The 17,685-nt window shown below is 33.9% G+C and overlaps 1 protein-coding gene across 1 annotated transcript in view; it reads right to left on the bottom strand.

Moving 5' to 3' along the window:
• LOC129230420 (uncharacterized) overlaps positions 1–17,685 on the bottom strand; it is a 263,650-nt gene that overhangs the window by 174,629 nt on the left and 71,336 nt on the right. The window contains exons 4-8 of the mRNA XM_054864820.1: positions 17,546–17,668; positions 13,354–13,592; positions 8,185–8,244; positions 2,884–2,963; positions 2,673–2,791 (exon numbers count right to left, since the gene is read on the bottom strand). Coding sequence (XP_054720795.1) covers positions 2,673–2,791; positions 2,884–2,963; positions 8,185–8,244; positions 13,354–13,592; positions 17,546–17,668 — 621 coding nt within the window. The remainder of the gene's footprint in view (positions 1–2,672; positions 2,792–2,883; positions 2,964–8,184; positions 8,245–13,353; positions 13,593–17,545; positions 17,669–17,685) is intronic.

Below are 17,685 nucleotides of genomic sequence, written 5' to 3'. Positions count from 1 at the left end.
AGGGGGCTTGGTAAAATTGTGGGGTGCCATCGCAGTTGGGGGGAATCAATTTGGACTTTCGGCTTTTCATTAAACATCAACCTAAATTTTACAAAAGTGGGTTTTTCTGAAAATATAGGAGTTTCGGTATTTTTGAAGAGGAAGGTACTGGAAATCAAGATGAAAAAACCAAAAATCCGGTAAAATACCGGAACACTATCACCCCTGGGTAGCATTTGGGAAAATAACATTTGACTGCGCAAAATATTTTAATATTTTCATGATGCAAAAAGATAGAAATTTCAAACACTAAAAGACATTTTCCGCGAACTCCAAGTAAGTTCAATGTTGCCATGGTTTCCAAAATAATTACTTCGTTAATTACTGAAATTAAACGAAAAATAAGCTAATCTAAAGTATTATATGTCAAAATAACTTACTACTGTCAAAAACATCAAAATATTTACAAGATGCAAAAGGATTGAAATTTCAAACTCGAGAAGCAGTTTTCCGCGAAGTCCGAGTAAGTTCAATGTTGTCATGGTTTCCAAACTAATTCCTTCCTTAATTTTTGAAATTAAACGAAAAATAAGCTAATCTAAGGTAGCGCATATCAAAACAACTTTCGAATGTAAAAAACATCAACATATTTACAAGATGCAAAAGGATTGAAACCTCAAACACGAAAGCAATTTTTCGCAATACTGCATATCGAACATATGTTCAGAAAATTGCACTGATGAAATATTTTTAAAAGAATTACAAGCATTCTAAAGTATGCTTTAGATTGCTTGTAATTCCTTTTGAAAGAATTCAAGCAATAAAGAAACTATTCATATTTTTCAAGGTTTTCAAGCACTTTGAAAATGAACTCTTTCCCCCCCCCCCCCCAAGAACTTTTTAAGGTTTTTCAAGGGCGTAAAATTTACGAACATATGCGCCTGTAAAAAAATGGGGTATGCGCCACGAGATTACTTCCGAATTCATTTGCAAAAGGGGTGGTTCATAGCAACGTTACTATTACAGTCAACTTGCAACAACTCCAAAAGTCCCAAGGGCCCGCCTAAAACGTTCCAAGTTATGGGAAGTTTCCACAACAGTCTCAAGAGCTTGGGATCCAATAAAAACTTTGAGATAAAGGAATAATCGAGTTATTGAAATCTGCGATTGCAAAGTTCATTTGTTATTGCAAACGTGAGGCTGAAATTCCGAGAAATATTAGTAGCAGCACCCCTGCTCCAACTCGATTCGACATCATAACTCCTCTTTTTTATGGATTTCCATGCTGCAGGGAAGGAGTAATGACGTCAATCTGAAGCGAAATAATACGGGAAAGTCAGGTTACGGCGCCGCGGCCGCGTGTTTGTGTGTACAGTATCTTTTAACGTAATGGAAAACTTTTAAAATCTGATTTTTAAGTAAAAATAATATAAAAGAGGACAAATCGGACCAAAATGTTAAAAAGCGGTCTAAAGTGAACTTAACCCTAAAAAACGGACTTTGGTGGAAAAAACGGACCATTTGGGAGCCCAGCTGATATGTTTTTATAGTTCATTGGTATAAAAATATACTTTCTATAGTATATTTTTATGCCAACGTTATCATTTTCACACTTTTTTTTTTAAATCCTAGCTACAATCTGCCAATACATTTATCTAATAAATTTCCATTATGAACTAAAGTTTCAGTATGACTTCACTTCTAACAACATTTTTCAAGGTCCCTATGTAAAGCTAGACAAGACTAACAATAAAATTTTAGCTGCACATAGATTTTGAACAGTCCAACAATGAGCCGTAATTGTGTTTCATTTTTTTTTGGCAGGGGGAGGGGGCAGTTCTTTCAGTTAGCACTTGTTAAAATTATTTTTAATGAAGCTGATTTTTTGTTTTTTATCTTTTCAAGCTAAAATATTTTTTAATTATTCCTGATACATTTTACTAGATTATTAGAACTCTGTCAACTGTTCACATGGTAAATCATATTTTTTGTGCATTCATAACAGTTTTAATTTTGTGGGAAAATTCATATTTATCATATGAATGGATGGAAAAGTTACTACTTTCATGCAACAACTTCTCCATGTATTATAATGCTATTTATAACACTGATTGAATTTTAGGTAAACCAATATTTAATCATGAAATTGATCAAACTCATAACCATTCTTAAGAGAAGGGAATCAACATTTAAGTACATAATAACAAATAATGTTAAATTTTAAAAGATTTAGAAATTATTTGGATTAACTTTTAACCCCCATTACTGATGTTGATTTAAATTAAACATGGGTCTGTCCAAGATTTTTCACAGGGTCCTATATTTGTGTGAATTTTATCTTTACTTATTTATTTATTTATTGGGGGGGGGGATCAAATCTTTTTGTGAAATTTCAAAATGTAAACCAAGAGTTATTCATCAATATAGATTAGATTTCTGGTTTGCGTACTCATTTATTAAAAAACGAGTTCATGAAAGGTCCGATCTGGTCAACTGAAATGTTGTGAAGGGTCCTTTTTAACCAATTAGAATTTAATGAAGGGTCCTTTTTAATTAACTGGATTTTCGTAAAGGGTCCTTAAAAGGACCTAGATTTCCTCTGGCCAGACTCTTGTTAAAGAAAATAGATCTCTAAAAAAGGCTCATAAACACATTTTTTTATTATTATAATAACAATTGTTAGAAGTTTCTACCTGTATTTTTTCAAGAGAGAGGCTTATGTCATTCCAGATGTTGTTCAATTCTATGTTGGAGAGGTTTTTTTCAGTAGAAGATAGATCTGCTAGCAAACAAACTATTTTTGTTTTATGAACTACCTGAAATTTCAAGTGCAATATGATTTTAAAAAGAGTTTGAATTATATAAAAAAATTGAATTAAAAATATTTAAAACAATTATGAGAACTAACTTCAAAATCTAAATGAGAATTGATAGCAAATGTTTCTGCTTCCAAAAATTTCTTTCTTTGAATCAAACTCTGCAGCCTAAAATTTAATTTTTGAAATATGAAAGAAATGATTAGGTAAAATGAATCAATTTTAATTAGGATGCATAATTGAGGAATATATATATATATATATATATATATATATATATATAGATAGATAGATATAATAATAATAATAAAAGTGAAAAATATTGAAAAGACCACGCCAAAAGCCCATAGATGCGCAATGCAGCAAAACTAAAAAGCCAAGTAAATATAAAATAAGCAAACAAAATTTCAAATATTAAACAAATTATATAAAAATAATGATGATAAAAAGGAAAATTGCAAATATCTATTAAATAGGAAACGATAAAGTATGAATCCAGAGCTCATCAGCCGTGGAGGATTCATTAATTATGGTCAAAAGACCAAAAATTTAACTATGAACTAAAAGAGAATGTTTAAGCTCCAGTACATGCAATATAGAGTAACATTGGGCAAATGCACCACTTGCTAAACTATAAACAATAAACAAGAGCTCAAACCTAAAACTAAAAGCAGGGGGTTTCGCCTCGACTAATTAGGAAAACAAGTTCCGATAATTAGCCATCCATGGATTAGTTTTAGGTTTGAGTTCTTGTTTATTGTTTATAGTTGAGCAAGTGGTGCATCTGCCCAATGTTACTCTATATTGCACGTACTGGAGCTTAAACATTCTCTTTTAGTTCATAGTTAAATTTTTGGTCCTTTGACCATAATTAATGAATCCTCCATGGCTGATGAGCTCTGGATTCATACTTTATCGTTTCCTATTTAATAGATATTTGCAATTTTCCTTTTTATCATCATTATTTTTATATAATTTGTTTAATATTTGAAATTTTGTTTGCTTATTTTATATATATATATATATATATATATATATATATATATATATATATATATATATATATATATATATATATATATATATATATATATAATTCATAACTCCAATAAATCAATAGTTCCTTGGTCCCTTTAAAATTGATTTATTCATAAATCATTACATGCATTAAATGGCAGTGGCATAGCATGTTCATAAACATGCAAGGAACATATTTTATCTGTAGTTAATGGTAAGTAATTGAGTTAAAAGATATTCAATTCAAATTTTCAAAAAGCACATAAAATATGCTAATATATAGGTAAAATATTGAATTGCTATATTTTTATGAAAGGAGTTTTTTTTTCTTACTAGGGGGCTCCACCCCTTGCTTCCTGATGCTCACCAACCCCAAAGATTGCTTCTTATTGATCTAAATCTTAGCGAATCAAACTGTATTTCAAGATTGATCTTATTTGATTCGCTAAGATTTAAATCATCAATCAGAAAGAATCAAATTATAAATGCGTTACAAGTTCCGTTAGGAGCAAAAAGCCCCCCTTTCTCGGGTTTTAAACTATAGTCGAATCCCAATTTAAGCAAGGGATGCATTCCAAGACCCCTCAAGTCGAAATTTCATGTTGTGGAAAAGGGAATGCGTCATGGGCGCCCATACGCAAAATTGTAAGGGGGGCTCAGATATTTTAACTATGGTTTAGCAGGATATTTTCCTCATGGAAGCAGATTTCAGGACAGATTAGAGTCATTAAGATTTGACATTTTTAATAACTTATTCATTAATGGCTGGAGAAGAAATGGTTTTACATTTTTGCAAAGAAAAAAGTACTAAAAGCAAGGAAGTTCTAATTTTTAGGGGGGGGGGCTTTGAGACTCTCTTGCCCCCCTATATGGGCACCCTTGGAATGTGTAATTATTTTTATAAACATAACTAATTATTTTAGACACTTGTTAACACCACCTAAAACTGTTTTAAAACCATTCCTTAATATACATTACCATTAGCAAGTACTTCACAATCATACTTTTGAGAAAATGAAACATGAAAGAAATGGTTAAGTCTCGATCAACTTACAATAAATAGCAGTAACTAATGCAATTTTGCCTTAGTTCAAGTTACTCTAGTAACAAATATACGCTGATTCCAATTATTAAAATTTAGTATTATCTAAAAGACACTTCAATATGTTACGTAAAAAACATTAAGTAAATTCAGAGCATTCCTCATGTTCAAAGAGGTATCTGAAATGGGGAAAAAATGAGAAAATTTCAAAAATTTTAATTGTACATATGGAAGATTCACTCACACCTTAATATGTTGTGCTGTGCTACCTTAGCCCCCCCCCCTTTTTTTTGTTGATGTTCAAGCATATTGAGAACCTTTAGTTTCTCTTTAATTGTCAGAAACTTTCTAATTTTGTTTCTGTCTCAACAAACAGTGCTCTTAGGTGTCATTATAATTCATCAACTTTCGCATTTAGAATGAAATAAATATGTTAAATGCGGAGAAGCTATTTGTATGCACAAACAAAGTTATGTTCAGACTAGTACGGTGGAACTTTCGCCGCCAGTGATGCTAAAGGGATGAAGGTCCATTCACGAAAAAAATATTTTTAGTAGCCAATAACAAAGCCGATACTTTCACATGGCAATTCCCTTCTGAAAATTTTTGTGATGCGGGAGAGGAATTCGCTTTAGGTCTAAAATTATTTGGGGTTAAAAAAACGCGTTATAGTCATTTTGTGTAAGTCGAATTGCGTTGTAGCGGGAGTCGACTGTAACTTGTACTTACTTGCAGAGCAGGTGCTAAGGGGTTCCTGATCATTGCAAAATTGCAGTTTTGTACACTTGAAAGTCGCTTTCAAATTTGTGGTCTCTAGTAATCTATTTTGCTGTCTACCTAAGGGCTTAAACTGAGTTGAGCCTAAGATTTTCCATAAAATAGAAGCCCTTATATATATACTTTTCTAATTAATTGAGAAAGTTGGAACAAGCTTTATTTGATGCAGAAAAGAAATCTCTTTTGAAGGACATAAAATGTTAAGGGGGTGTGGGAAATCTTTCATCCCCTTTAATGGCCATTTTTAATGAAATTTTAGCTTAAAAAATTAGCTATAAAAAAGTAATTTGAAATTTAAAATAAAAACCCCAGGTAGACACTTCCGGGGCTCAGAGTAATTTTGTACCGAATTTTAAGGTTGTAAGTGATATGGGGTCATTTGGACACAGACCCGCCGCAGACTTCCTTATCACAATTTCTTTGACATAACTTTTTTTAATCTATAGAGAAAACTTACAATTCAAAACTTAAAACTTTATATGCTTCATATCAATAAATCCTAATTAAACAAAATTTTATAATTGCAACATTTTGCTTGTCTTATTATACGCTGCAGTTAAAGATAAAGAGCATGAAGTTTCGCAAAATTCAATTTCCTTCTCACAGATGCAGTTTATTTAGAACTTTAAACTTCATAATAAAAAAATTTTGAAAAAAAAAGAACCAACTTTAAAATTGCTCTAAAAAGTGAAAAATAATTTTATTCTTTTAAAACCATTGATAATACTTTTAAACATAATTTTTGAAGTTGGCGCAAAAACAAAAAGTAAAATCAAGTGTAATCATGCATCGTTCATATTTTTTTCAGAAAATCATCCAAAGTTAGAAACGAAACATTTATATCTTTACTCAAATATGATGTCATCAATGCGTAATGTATGTGGTGGTGAAGAAACTAGGCCTGGTTAAATTTCTAAATGTAGTTGAGTTATAGCTGCGAATGATCTTATCTATCGTTTTTGCGCCAACTTCAAAACTTATGTTTAAAAGTATTATCGATGGTGTTTTAAGAATAAAATTATTTTTCACTTTTTAGAGCAATTTTGAAGTCGGTTCTATTTTTTTTTCGCCAAAATTTTTTTATTTCATTCTTTTTAGTGAAGTAACTGTAGATATTTCAGTAAAAGTAAGAAGTTACCATCACGAAACTTTACCTTATTTTTTTTTCATAAAAATGTTCCATACTAAAAAAAAATTATAAGCACGCCTTAAACTTTAAGCGATTGGCACTAAAAATTTATCTTTGTTCCTCTCAGGAATTCATTTGTGTGTTAATTTAATTATAAATATTTAAATATCCCTGACTAATTTGCATTTCACAGCATACCAGTTGCTTGTGATGCAATCGTGTATAGTTGAGGCAAACATAACCTGGTAGTATTGTGAAGGCTAAGCAGATCCTGATCACTGCATCACCTCGGTTTCCAGGTTAGCTTTACCACCACTATGGAGCAATGACACTGAAGAAACTTGATGCTTGCTTCAGAAAAACCTTTATTCAAAATTATCATTACAATTACTATTAATGGTACTGTCATATGGCACCAAACTTTTATAACAATGGGTTTCATATCATTTTAATCATTTAATAGGGAAATTGCATAAAATTTACTGTTTTTTTGCCCATAATTTTTTTTATAAAGAACAAATATGGTCAAAGTAAAATGGGACCTAAGTTGAGCCATCCCCTACCATTAAAAAAAGAATCATCAAAATCGGTTCACTAGGTGAGACGCTGTGAGTGGACAATAAACAAACAAAAAAAACATACATACGGTATGAACTGATAACCGCCTTCTTTTTGAAGTCGGTTGAAAAAGAAACTAAAGCTTGAATATGCATATTGGACCATATGTTTATGTAGAGTGTCTAGCATCGTCTTTTGCATTTATGACTGTCTCAAATTTTTTTTTCAGATAAATGTTCGAAATCTTTCTCATGAACAGGAATTTGTTTTTTGAAATATATTGTCAAGAATTGCATTTGTTACAATATTTTTCATTCAAAAATTTTACAATTAATGAATTTTTTTTGAAGAACTGGAAAATATTCATAAGAGCAACTTTTGTCTTTGTTACATAAATAACCAAAAAAAAAAAAACCTTGGAAAGTACTTAAGTATTTTGAAGTAATCAAACTCAATTAATGTTATTAATTACAATGGGAAACCATGATCTCCAAGCAAATTTTAAACATGCGATTCGGAGTAAAAAGTCAACAACTTTCGATAGTTCTACAAAACCAGAACCGCTAAAAAATGCATTTCTGTAACTTCTGCTTCAACCTCTGGGTGAAGCCGGAGCGTGCACACACAGCGCCTAACATACATTTTTATTGAGAGCTTTACTATATGTATAAATAAAATAATACAGCAAATAAAGATGTTTAAGCTTGCAAATAAATTCAATTTCAAAAGTCACCAGCTATAACTGAGTAAACTAAAAAATAATTAAAATCAAGCCAAAACTATTAAATAAAGCAATACATTGAAATTCATGCTGAAAAAAAAAGAATTTTGAGGGCTTGAAATTTAAAAGAATAGTAGCAACTAACCTTGATGCGAGAGATGTTTCATACATGCTTTTTACATTAAAATATTCACTCTGATTTGAACTGAAAAATAAAAGACATAATTAAAATATGAACTGAAAACATTTCATTGTAATCAGGAAAAAGATCTGCAAATATTTCACACGCAAATACACTGTAGGACATATCACAATTTTTGTTAAACATAATGAATAAAATAAACATGCGAATAGCATGTTGTGAATATTTTGTTACACATACACATTTATTTTGCCGTTCTGCACATATAAAATAATGTGAGATTTCTATACGATTAATTGAAAATTTTTAGTCAAAATTATTTATATTTGTTAATTTATTAATATGTGAACTTGGTAACGAAACTAAATGCATGCAATCAGTGATAAGAATATTATTGAGCAATCACGATTGCTTATTGTTCTCACTTGATTGTTTTTGGCCTTCCTATGATTTTATTTTCCCCCCGCCTCCCTCTGCAGCACCACGGTCGACCGGCCGCCTCACAATGCTGCTCCTCTAGCAAAGACCGTCTCCAGGTTGCGTCACTTACTTGCCTACACTTACATATACACCTACACACACACATACCTACACACACAAACACATACAGACACCTACACACACACACATACAGACACCTACACATACACACACACAGACACCTACACATACACACACATATACCTACACACACAAACACATACAGACACCTACACATACACACACATAAACACATACACACCTACACATACACTTAACTACCCACACATGAAGATGAAGTATGAAGTGAAAATGGGGGGGGGGGGGGGGGGCGCTTGAAAACAGCGCGAGCACCGAGACCACAGGTCTATTGTACTATCCCCGCTAAGACTACTAAAGGAGCCCAGTAACAGAAATAAATCTTGGCAATTGCCTAACCGACATTCTAGGCAGTTCCCAGGGATCAACATAGTGGTATCCCAAATGCTCAAATCTTTGTGCAGAGTAGAAGTCACATTCACATAGCACATGAATTGAGCTTTCATCAGCCATATGACATCCTCTACAGGAAGGGTTGTCGATAACACCCATCAGATTAAGGTGCCTATTAAGAGAGCAGTGTCCAGTTAGTAGCCCAACAGACTTCTTCATCTCATTCCTGCTCAAATTAAGCAGTTCCTTGGACCTCAGCCAGGGAGGCTGCTGGTTCAGAGTCTTGGCCTGTCTTTGAGACTCGAACTGAAGCCACAGGCCATAAGATTCATCCATGAGAAGGTTCTTTGCAGTGGTCCTTACTGCATTGTAGGGCAGGCAAAGGATAGGCTCTGGTCCCATAAACGGTATATTTCAGCCCTGTTTAGCTAACTGATCTGCCAATTTGTTACCTAAAATGTCACGGTGACCAGGAACCCAGTAAAGGGAAACCCTATTACTGCCAGCTAGTCTTACCAGTGCATTATGGCACTCCCAAACTGTTTTGGTGGTAAAAGTTACTATTGAGAGCTGTCAACACAGCTTGGCTATCAGAGAATATTCTGATAACCTTCTCGCTTAGGCCTCGATCTAGGCAGCTGTTTACACCAATATGGCTAAAGTTTCTGCCTGGTAGACAGTAGCTAGCTTCCCCAAAGAGAAGCACAGATTAGTATTATTGCTGCTGCAATATGCACCAGAACCAGTTCTAGACGAAGTCTTGGAACCATCAGTAAACCAGATTTCGTGTGCATTGCCAATGATATCTTGTACATCCTTCCATTGCTCTCTGGACGGAAACACAATGTAGAAATTGGCATTAAAGCTGAATTGTTTTAACATCCAGTCAGAAGGCATCATAAAGTAAGGATGCTTAGTAGTCTTTGCACACAGTTTATTGTACAGAGACAGGTAACGAGGGGACTTCCAGAGACCCATGAGCTTGAGGCGATTAACTACCCACACATACACATACCCCCCACACACAAACACACATGCCTACGCACATACACATACCCCCTCACACATACAAACATACTCCCCTCCACACCCACAAACACACATGCCTACATACACACACACACGTGATTGCGAAAAACATAATTTGAATTCAAGATGTCAAAGTTCAAATTAATTTTTTTAATTTTTTTTTTATCACTTCAACCAATTGCATAGAAGAAACACACTTACACGATTTCTTTATGCATCAGCTAAAACTTTCATTTCATTTTTTTTTAATTACATAAATGTTTCAGTTCAGATTTTTTTACTTCCTTTTACATTGTCAAAGAAGTATTATAATTGCAAAAAAATTTTCACTAAAATTTCAACCTACATTTCCATTTTACTCACCCCCAAATGAATGTCATGTAGTTTTTTCACACACATATGAGGCAATGAGAAGTAAAGGGATGCAAGTGGACATTTTCAAGTTTTGAGCAAAACTATAAAAATTACGTCCTAGGTAGGCATTCATTGAATTTTTTTTCTAAATCATGCTGTGCAGCAGCAACTTCCAGGGCTACAAGTACCATCTCTTGCACCAAGACAGAGGAGAGGTTCATCTACCACAAATTTTTAATTTTGCCACTTGCATCCCTTTGCTTCTCACTACCTCATATGTTCCTACAAAAGCAGGAAGAGGAGAGAAATATTCAATTTGACCAACCCCGAGTTGATTACCATGAATTTTCTAATGACCTCCACTTTTTGGTTGAATTTGAATGTTCCAAAAGGGTTGGGTCTTTCACTCATTTTTTGATGAAAACCAGGGAAAATTTCAACGCATAAGAAAGTGATGTTATAATTTAGTGACCATTTAGTAACGTATCTGCAAGCGTTTTGAGTCCAAATTTGGCGAAAAAATGATTTGTTGCAATCTGATTCAATTGGGCATTATTGGTGATATTTGTTGAGTAATCCATAAAATAAAGTTAAAATTGTATATAAAAAATTAATATTTTTAATATTTATTTATCATACAACTTATTTAGGTACTGCAAAAAGAACATATTAGAGGTCGTCTCTCATTAAAGTTTCACTCTATAACATTTAAAAAATCAAACTGTAGTTTTTTTTTTTTTTTTACAGTTCTAAAGAGAATAAAAAAACTTGCATACTTTACAGAACTGGCTGTTTCTTCACTTTCAATAAATGGCCAAAAGTCCTGTCAAATAAAAGGAGAAACATGAAATGTAACATTAAAAAAATGAGATTTGCACATGCAGTTCAAAAATGACATATAAAATACAAACTCGGGAAATTTAAACCCTTTGCATTCTATTGTCAATTCGAAGCTATCCCATTACACTAGGCTGTCTCTTCTGATGGTACATTGAAGTTTATTAGTGAATCTGGGAAATCAACTTATTCTAGCGCAACTTACAAGAAATTAAAATTGAGCAACAAAGGCATCGAGAACAATATTCATTTGAATTCGGAGAGAAGTCAGGTAAAAAAAATTTAATAAACGAAAGATTTGACATAATTATTCTGCCTTAAAATTTTTTTAAAACAACCCTTGACTTCACATCACAGTCAAAGTTGCACAAATGTAATTCTGTGTGATAACACTTATGATTTATTTATTTATTTTTTTAATTGGGAGGTGTTAATCTGTTTCCTTGAGCTATTACTTTTAAAATAAGTGCAGAACTGTAGTATTTTTATTTAGTCAGTGAAAAAAAAAATCAATAACTTTACTTTAAAAAAATAGTTTAACTATATGCTGTTCAGTTTTGGTCTCATTTCAAGAAAGATACTTTCTTTGTTGGAAAGAGTTTAACAAAGGGCTAACGGGCTAGTGAGGAAACTTTCTTATTTAGATTATGTTGCAAGACTTAGATGTGCACCTAGGGTTTTATTTTTTAAATTCGAATTAGTTTTTTGTAATTAATTTTTTAAGCTCAAATTACGTATAAATTGCCTATTATTGCCTATTAAAGGGGTGAAAAATTACTTACACATATTACAGTAATTTCCGGAAGAAACGCCGCGGCGCATACGTGTTTAAAAGTAAAATTTTATTCAGCTGCGGCGCTTGTAGCGATGCGGCCTTTACGAGCGAAAACAAATTTTTCGAGCCGCGAGTCCGAACAAGCAAGCACGGGAGGGAAAAAAAAAAAAGATTTCCTCCGTGCGAAGGGAAAAGGTTTCCTCCACTCTCCACTTTTAATGTTCTCCTCCAACTCATTCCGTGAAATAGACCTGTCCACACCCCACCTGTTCAACGAAATGGATTCATCCACACCTGTTTCGGCGGTGGCGTGCTAGGAGAAAGCGCGCGACGTCATTTGCATTCGTTCTTTCTCGTTACTTGTTGCGCTAAATCTTCGATCTTTCTTTGCACTCGTTCGTTCGATTTTTTTCTTAACGATGGCTCCTAAGCGAAATCGCAGCTACACTGCCGGCTTCAAATTGACAGTGATAAATAGAGCTGCAGAAATTGGTAATCGGGCGGCTGGAAGAGAATTCGAAGTCGACGAAAGATGTGTTCGTCGCTGGCGTTCCGAAAAGGACAATTTGGAAAACATGCGTAAGACGAAGCGTGCTAGACGAAGTGGCACGGTGAAATGGCCCCAGCTTGAGACCCAACTTGCGGCGTGGATAAAGGAACAGCGGGAAAAAGGCGTGCCAGTGTCCACCATTAAAATTCGGCTGCAAGCCAAGAAAATGGCTCAGTTGATGAGCTTTGACGACTTCAAAGGCGGGCCATGCTGGTGTTATCGCTTCATGGCCCGTCACAAAATCTCGGTTCGTTGCAAAACGACTATAAGCCAACAGTTGCCTAAGGACTGGGAAGAAAAAAAAACTGCCTTCCTGGACTTTGTTAAGGAAGCAATCGCGGCTGGGAAGTTCAACCATTCCCAAATCATCAACATGGATGAAACACCGCTCACCTTTGACTGCCCGGCAAACCGAACCGTGGACCAGACCGGCGTGAAAAGTGTATCCATCACCACGACCGGCCATGAGAAAACATCGTTCACCTGCGTGTTGGCTTGCGCCGCGGACGGAACGAAGCTAAATCCTCTGCTGATCTTCAAAAGAAAAACGCTTCCGAAAGGGAATTTCCCGAGTGACGTAATCATCTCCGCGAACGAGAAAGGATGGATGAACGAGGCGGTGATGATGGAGTGGCTAGAGACTGTTTGGCGGCGCCGGAAAGGAGCCTTTTTCCAGCCCAAAGGACTTCTTGTGATGGACAGTATGCGTTCCCACCTGCTAGATAGTGTGAAACTAAAGTGCAAAGCTCTATCGGCCACATTGGCCGTAATTCCTGGCGGCATGACAAAAGTTTTACAGCCGTTGGACTTATCCGTAAACAAGGCGTTCAAGGCGGAAATGCGACGACAGTGGGAGGAATGGATGACTGAGGGTCTGCATTCCTTCACCAAAGGAGGGAAAATGCGCCGAGCCACGTACGAAGAAGTCGCTAAATGGGTGTCAACTGCGTGGAACTGTGTAACAAAAAAAACAATAGTGTCAGGATTCAAACAATCCGGCATTTGTTCCTATGAAAACGACTTCGTTGAGAACGACGAGGTTGATGATCTTGATGAGCCAGAACCTCGCATCACTTGCGTTGATGAGGACATGTTACAATTGTTTACTTCAGACACTGAAGAATCTGATTTTGATGGATTTTAAGTTGGAATTTTTGCCGTAATATATTTTGTTCACGTATCAAAATTTGTTAAAATGTTATTTTCATCAAAATGTATATATTTGCTTGTATTGTGTTTTCTGTTTTTCTAAATATAATTTAATTCTTTCAATCCCTGCATTTTATTTACTTGATCATTTATGCTGTTTTTTTGCTTGTATAAAGGTAAGTCCATTGAAAATTCAATTTTTAGTATGCGGCGTTTACGATGATGCGGCGCTTCTGAGCATTTCTTTTTTTTTCGAAGCGATTTTTGCGGGGTGCGGCGCTTCCGGCGATGCGGCGTTTCTTCCGGAAATTACTGTAATATTATATATCATTGGGAAGGGTAGAATTTTCCGCATTCTAGGCAATTTGTTTCAATGCTCTAACTTAAATACGGCAGAAGTTATTTGAGTTTTTATATCAAACTCTTTTTAGGCTTAGCTAAAATTTAGGCACTACTTTCTTCATTAAATCTATCAGTAAAAAACGAAGGAATTATCCTACAGTTTTCTTTTTGACACCATTGGAAAAAGCGACATTTTATACTCCAAATCTAACCTGACCTATGGTTGAAAAACTCAGCTTCTCTCTCCAAAGGAAAAAAAATTACAAGTCGTTAAAAATCAAATTTGAATAATCCTCATCTCCATTAAAACTATGCTTTATTTGGCGTTGCCATAGTTACATCTTTTTGATTCGCATGTTTCATTTTTCCTTTATTCACAAACTTTAAGGGTTTCGATTTTAACAGAAAATCTTAGGCTCAACTCAATTCAAGCCTCGAGCTAAACAATAAGCATAATATATTACTGAGACCATGAATATACAAAACTGTAGTTTTGCAATGCTCAGAGTCCCTTAGCCCTTACATCTCTGCAAGTTGGTATAAGTTATTTAGAAACCTGGGGAAGTGGTGCTTTTTGACCAAAGGGAGCTCATAATGCGTTTTTAATTTGTTTCTTTCTAACTGACGATTTAATTCTTTGCGAATCATAAGATTGCGAAGCAGTCTTAGGGGGTTGGTTAGCGTTAGCGAGCAGGGGCAGAGCCCCTTGTAGATTAAATTTTTGCAAGGAAAGCAGGACAAGGAGTTAATGCTTGCAGTTCTTAAAATCTCAGGCTATTCTGAAAATTAGGAAAAATTATAAAGAGCTGTAATGAGTAAGGGGATTGATAGCTTTAAGAGAGTCATTGATCTTCATTCGGGACTAATAAACAAACTAAGGACCAGCCTAGCTGGCCCCAAAGCCTGTTGCTGGTCATCACATTCGTATTTCTATTTTTGTATTTGTATATTAACATTACCACAGATTTTCTGAAGTAAAGATGTAGTAATAGATGTACAAATAAAACTTCCTGGAGCTTCAGGAAGAAAATTAAGAAATACATTTCATAAATAGCAATAGTTTAATTTTTTTAATTTGGTATACTTTTCTGATATCGGTTTCAAAATCAATTTCACGTCAACAGAAACTTCAAATGAATCTCGTCAATTTTGAAGTCTTAAGTTTGTCTAATTCAGGGCTCTCCAACCTATGGCCTGCGGGCCGGATCCGGCCGGCGGGAAGCTTAGAAACTTTTTTCAATTTTTGGAACAGATAGTCTCGTTGGAAATATAATTGAGACTTTATTTTTAATTACAAATTATTATTAAAAATCCTTTAAATTATTTTTTACCATTAACTACGAGTGCAGCAACCCTATCTCTCTTTTTTTCTCTTTCCGAGAACAAATCTCTTTTCTCCGCACCACGTTCTCCTGTTAGTCCCCTGGCATTGGGCATTTTCTGGCGCCAGGGAAAACATGTGCTAGACTGACACCAGATTTAAATGTTTATTGCCAAACTCTAATGCTAGATTCTGAATTTTGTGAGAAAACTTGATAACAGAAACCGAAAGTCTCCCACAAATAGTGTTTAAAGCAGAACATCAACCCATTGTAGATTTATCTCTTTGTTTTTCATTTTCATAATTTTGTTCCTTCATGCACGCGCAATTTTTTATTCAGCTTGGAAATATGGGAAAGTAGATACCAAACCCCTTAAAAAATCTATCTAAAAGAGAGGACGGTTTTTGCTCACGTTGGCTTTTTTTTTTTTTGCTTATATCACAAAGTGGTTTGGCCTGGTGTAGATATGTAGATTGCAGTTTCACACGCCTCACAAAGTGTGCAGCGGTCGTGAACAGTTATCTTTTATTTTTATAGTGTAATTTAGCATTACAACCTACAATGACTTCTTTTAAAAAAACGGAAAGTTGATTTTGAATGCCGTACTTTTAATAAACAGTGAACACACGATTATTTCATTATCGATAACAATAATAAAGCAGCGTCTTATTTGCAAAGAGCTGTCACTGTTCTGAAAGAATTTAATGTCCGTAGACATTATGATACAAAACATAAGAGCAATTTTTACAATTTAACTGGTAAACTACGAGAGAATTAAACTGTTTCTTTGAAAAATTCTCTTTCAACTCAGAAACAAATATTTGCTAAGCCTGTAAAAACCAGCTTCGAATTCAGCTATATTCTGGCTAAAGTTGGTAAACCTTTTACAGACGGTCAATTAGTGAGAGATTGCATCTTGGTGACTGTGGTTGTGAACAGATGTTTTGAAATTGAAGTATATTAAATCTAAGTACAGATCTTTTTTATCAGACGAACATTTAAAATCCCTCTTAATGATCGGAACTTTGAAGTTTGTCCCTGAATGGACTGAAATATTAAGTGGTAAACAAATGCAATCTTCTCATTCATATTTTAACTCTTTAAAATACTTTAAAAGCTTTACAGATGTTGTGTTCTCATATATTTCCAAGTTTTTAATCATCATTAACTCAATAAAATAAATTTGTAGTGCATTGCAATAATTTAGTCTTGTATCACTCACTCATTAGCGTTTTTTTTTAAACTTCACTTCATTTTGTGTCAAAGAATACTTTTTTTTTCAGTTTTCTGTACTATTCTAAATTTTTTACAAGACTCCCTATCGTTCTATTATTAGAAATTTAAGGCACTTAAAATATAATTTCATTTAGCTAACAGCAAATATGTATAAGGAAATTGACCATTTGGGCTAAAATATTGTTGGACTGGCCCGCCTTGTCTCAAAAAATTTACAATGTGGTCCGCAAGTGAAAAAGGCTGGAGACCACTGGTCTAATTCTATATTTTTATTATGTTACAACTACCATAACATACTTCTAGAGAGGAAGTGACATAGTGAGAAGTATAAAGCAAGAAGCTGTAATTGCCCTAACACTTATCACAAGGTCGTAATAAATAAATACATAAACATTTTATTTTTCTTTCAAATTTCTTCCTCCAACTTAAGTATAAATTAAACACATAAATGATCTTTCTGCCATAAAGTAAAATATGATTAAAAAAAATTATTTATTTTGACAAAACACACAATTTAAAAAGAACATTTTAAATTGAAGGATAAAAGAAATTATTCATTCATAATCAAAATTACCATTTGAAAAATTTTGGCTGAATAATTCACTTTTACTTACAACGAATAACGTGCTTCTTTGTGCAACCTAACCTTTTTTAAAAACAATTTATTTCTTAGATCCAATTTCAAACTTCCCGTATTTAGAGACAAACTTCAAAAGCTACTTCATGCTTCATCAGTACTATGTTCTGTAGCAACCTTTTAAATTTATCATCTCTTAAAATTATAGAACTTTTGTAGAAGAATAATTGGCAACAATTTCAAAGTTAAAACTAGCACCATTACTATTTTAAACGACATACCTGATTTGGCTTGCAGTCAATCAGTTGTACATATGTAGACATGTTCATAGTATAAATTTTTTCAAATGAAGGAAAACTTCTCAGTTCGAAAACATTATAACTTAATCCATTGTCACTTGAAAGCTGAAGCTGCAAACCAA

This window comes from Uloborus diversus, chromosome 9 (genome assembly GCF_026930045.1).
Source record: "Uloborus diversus isolate 005 chromosome 9, Udiv.v.3.1, whole genome shotgun sequence".
Lineage (NCBI taxonomy): Eukaryota > Metazoa > Arthropoda > Arachnida > Araneae > Uloboridae > Uloborus > Uloborus diversus.
Note: the sequence above shows the minus strand (reverse complement) of the source record. Positions and strands in the feature narration are given on the sequence as shown.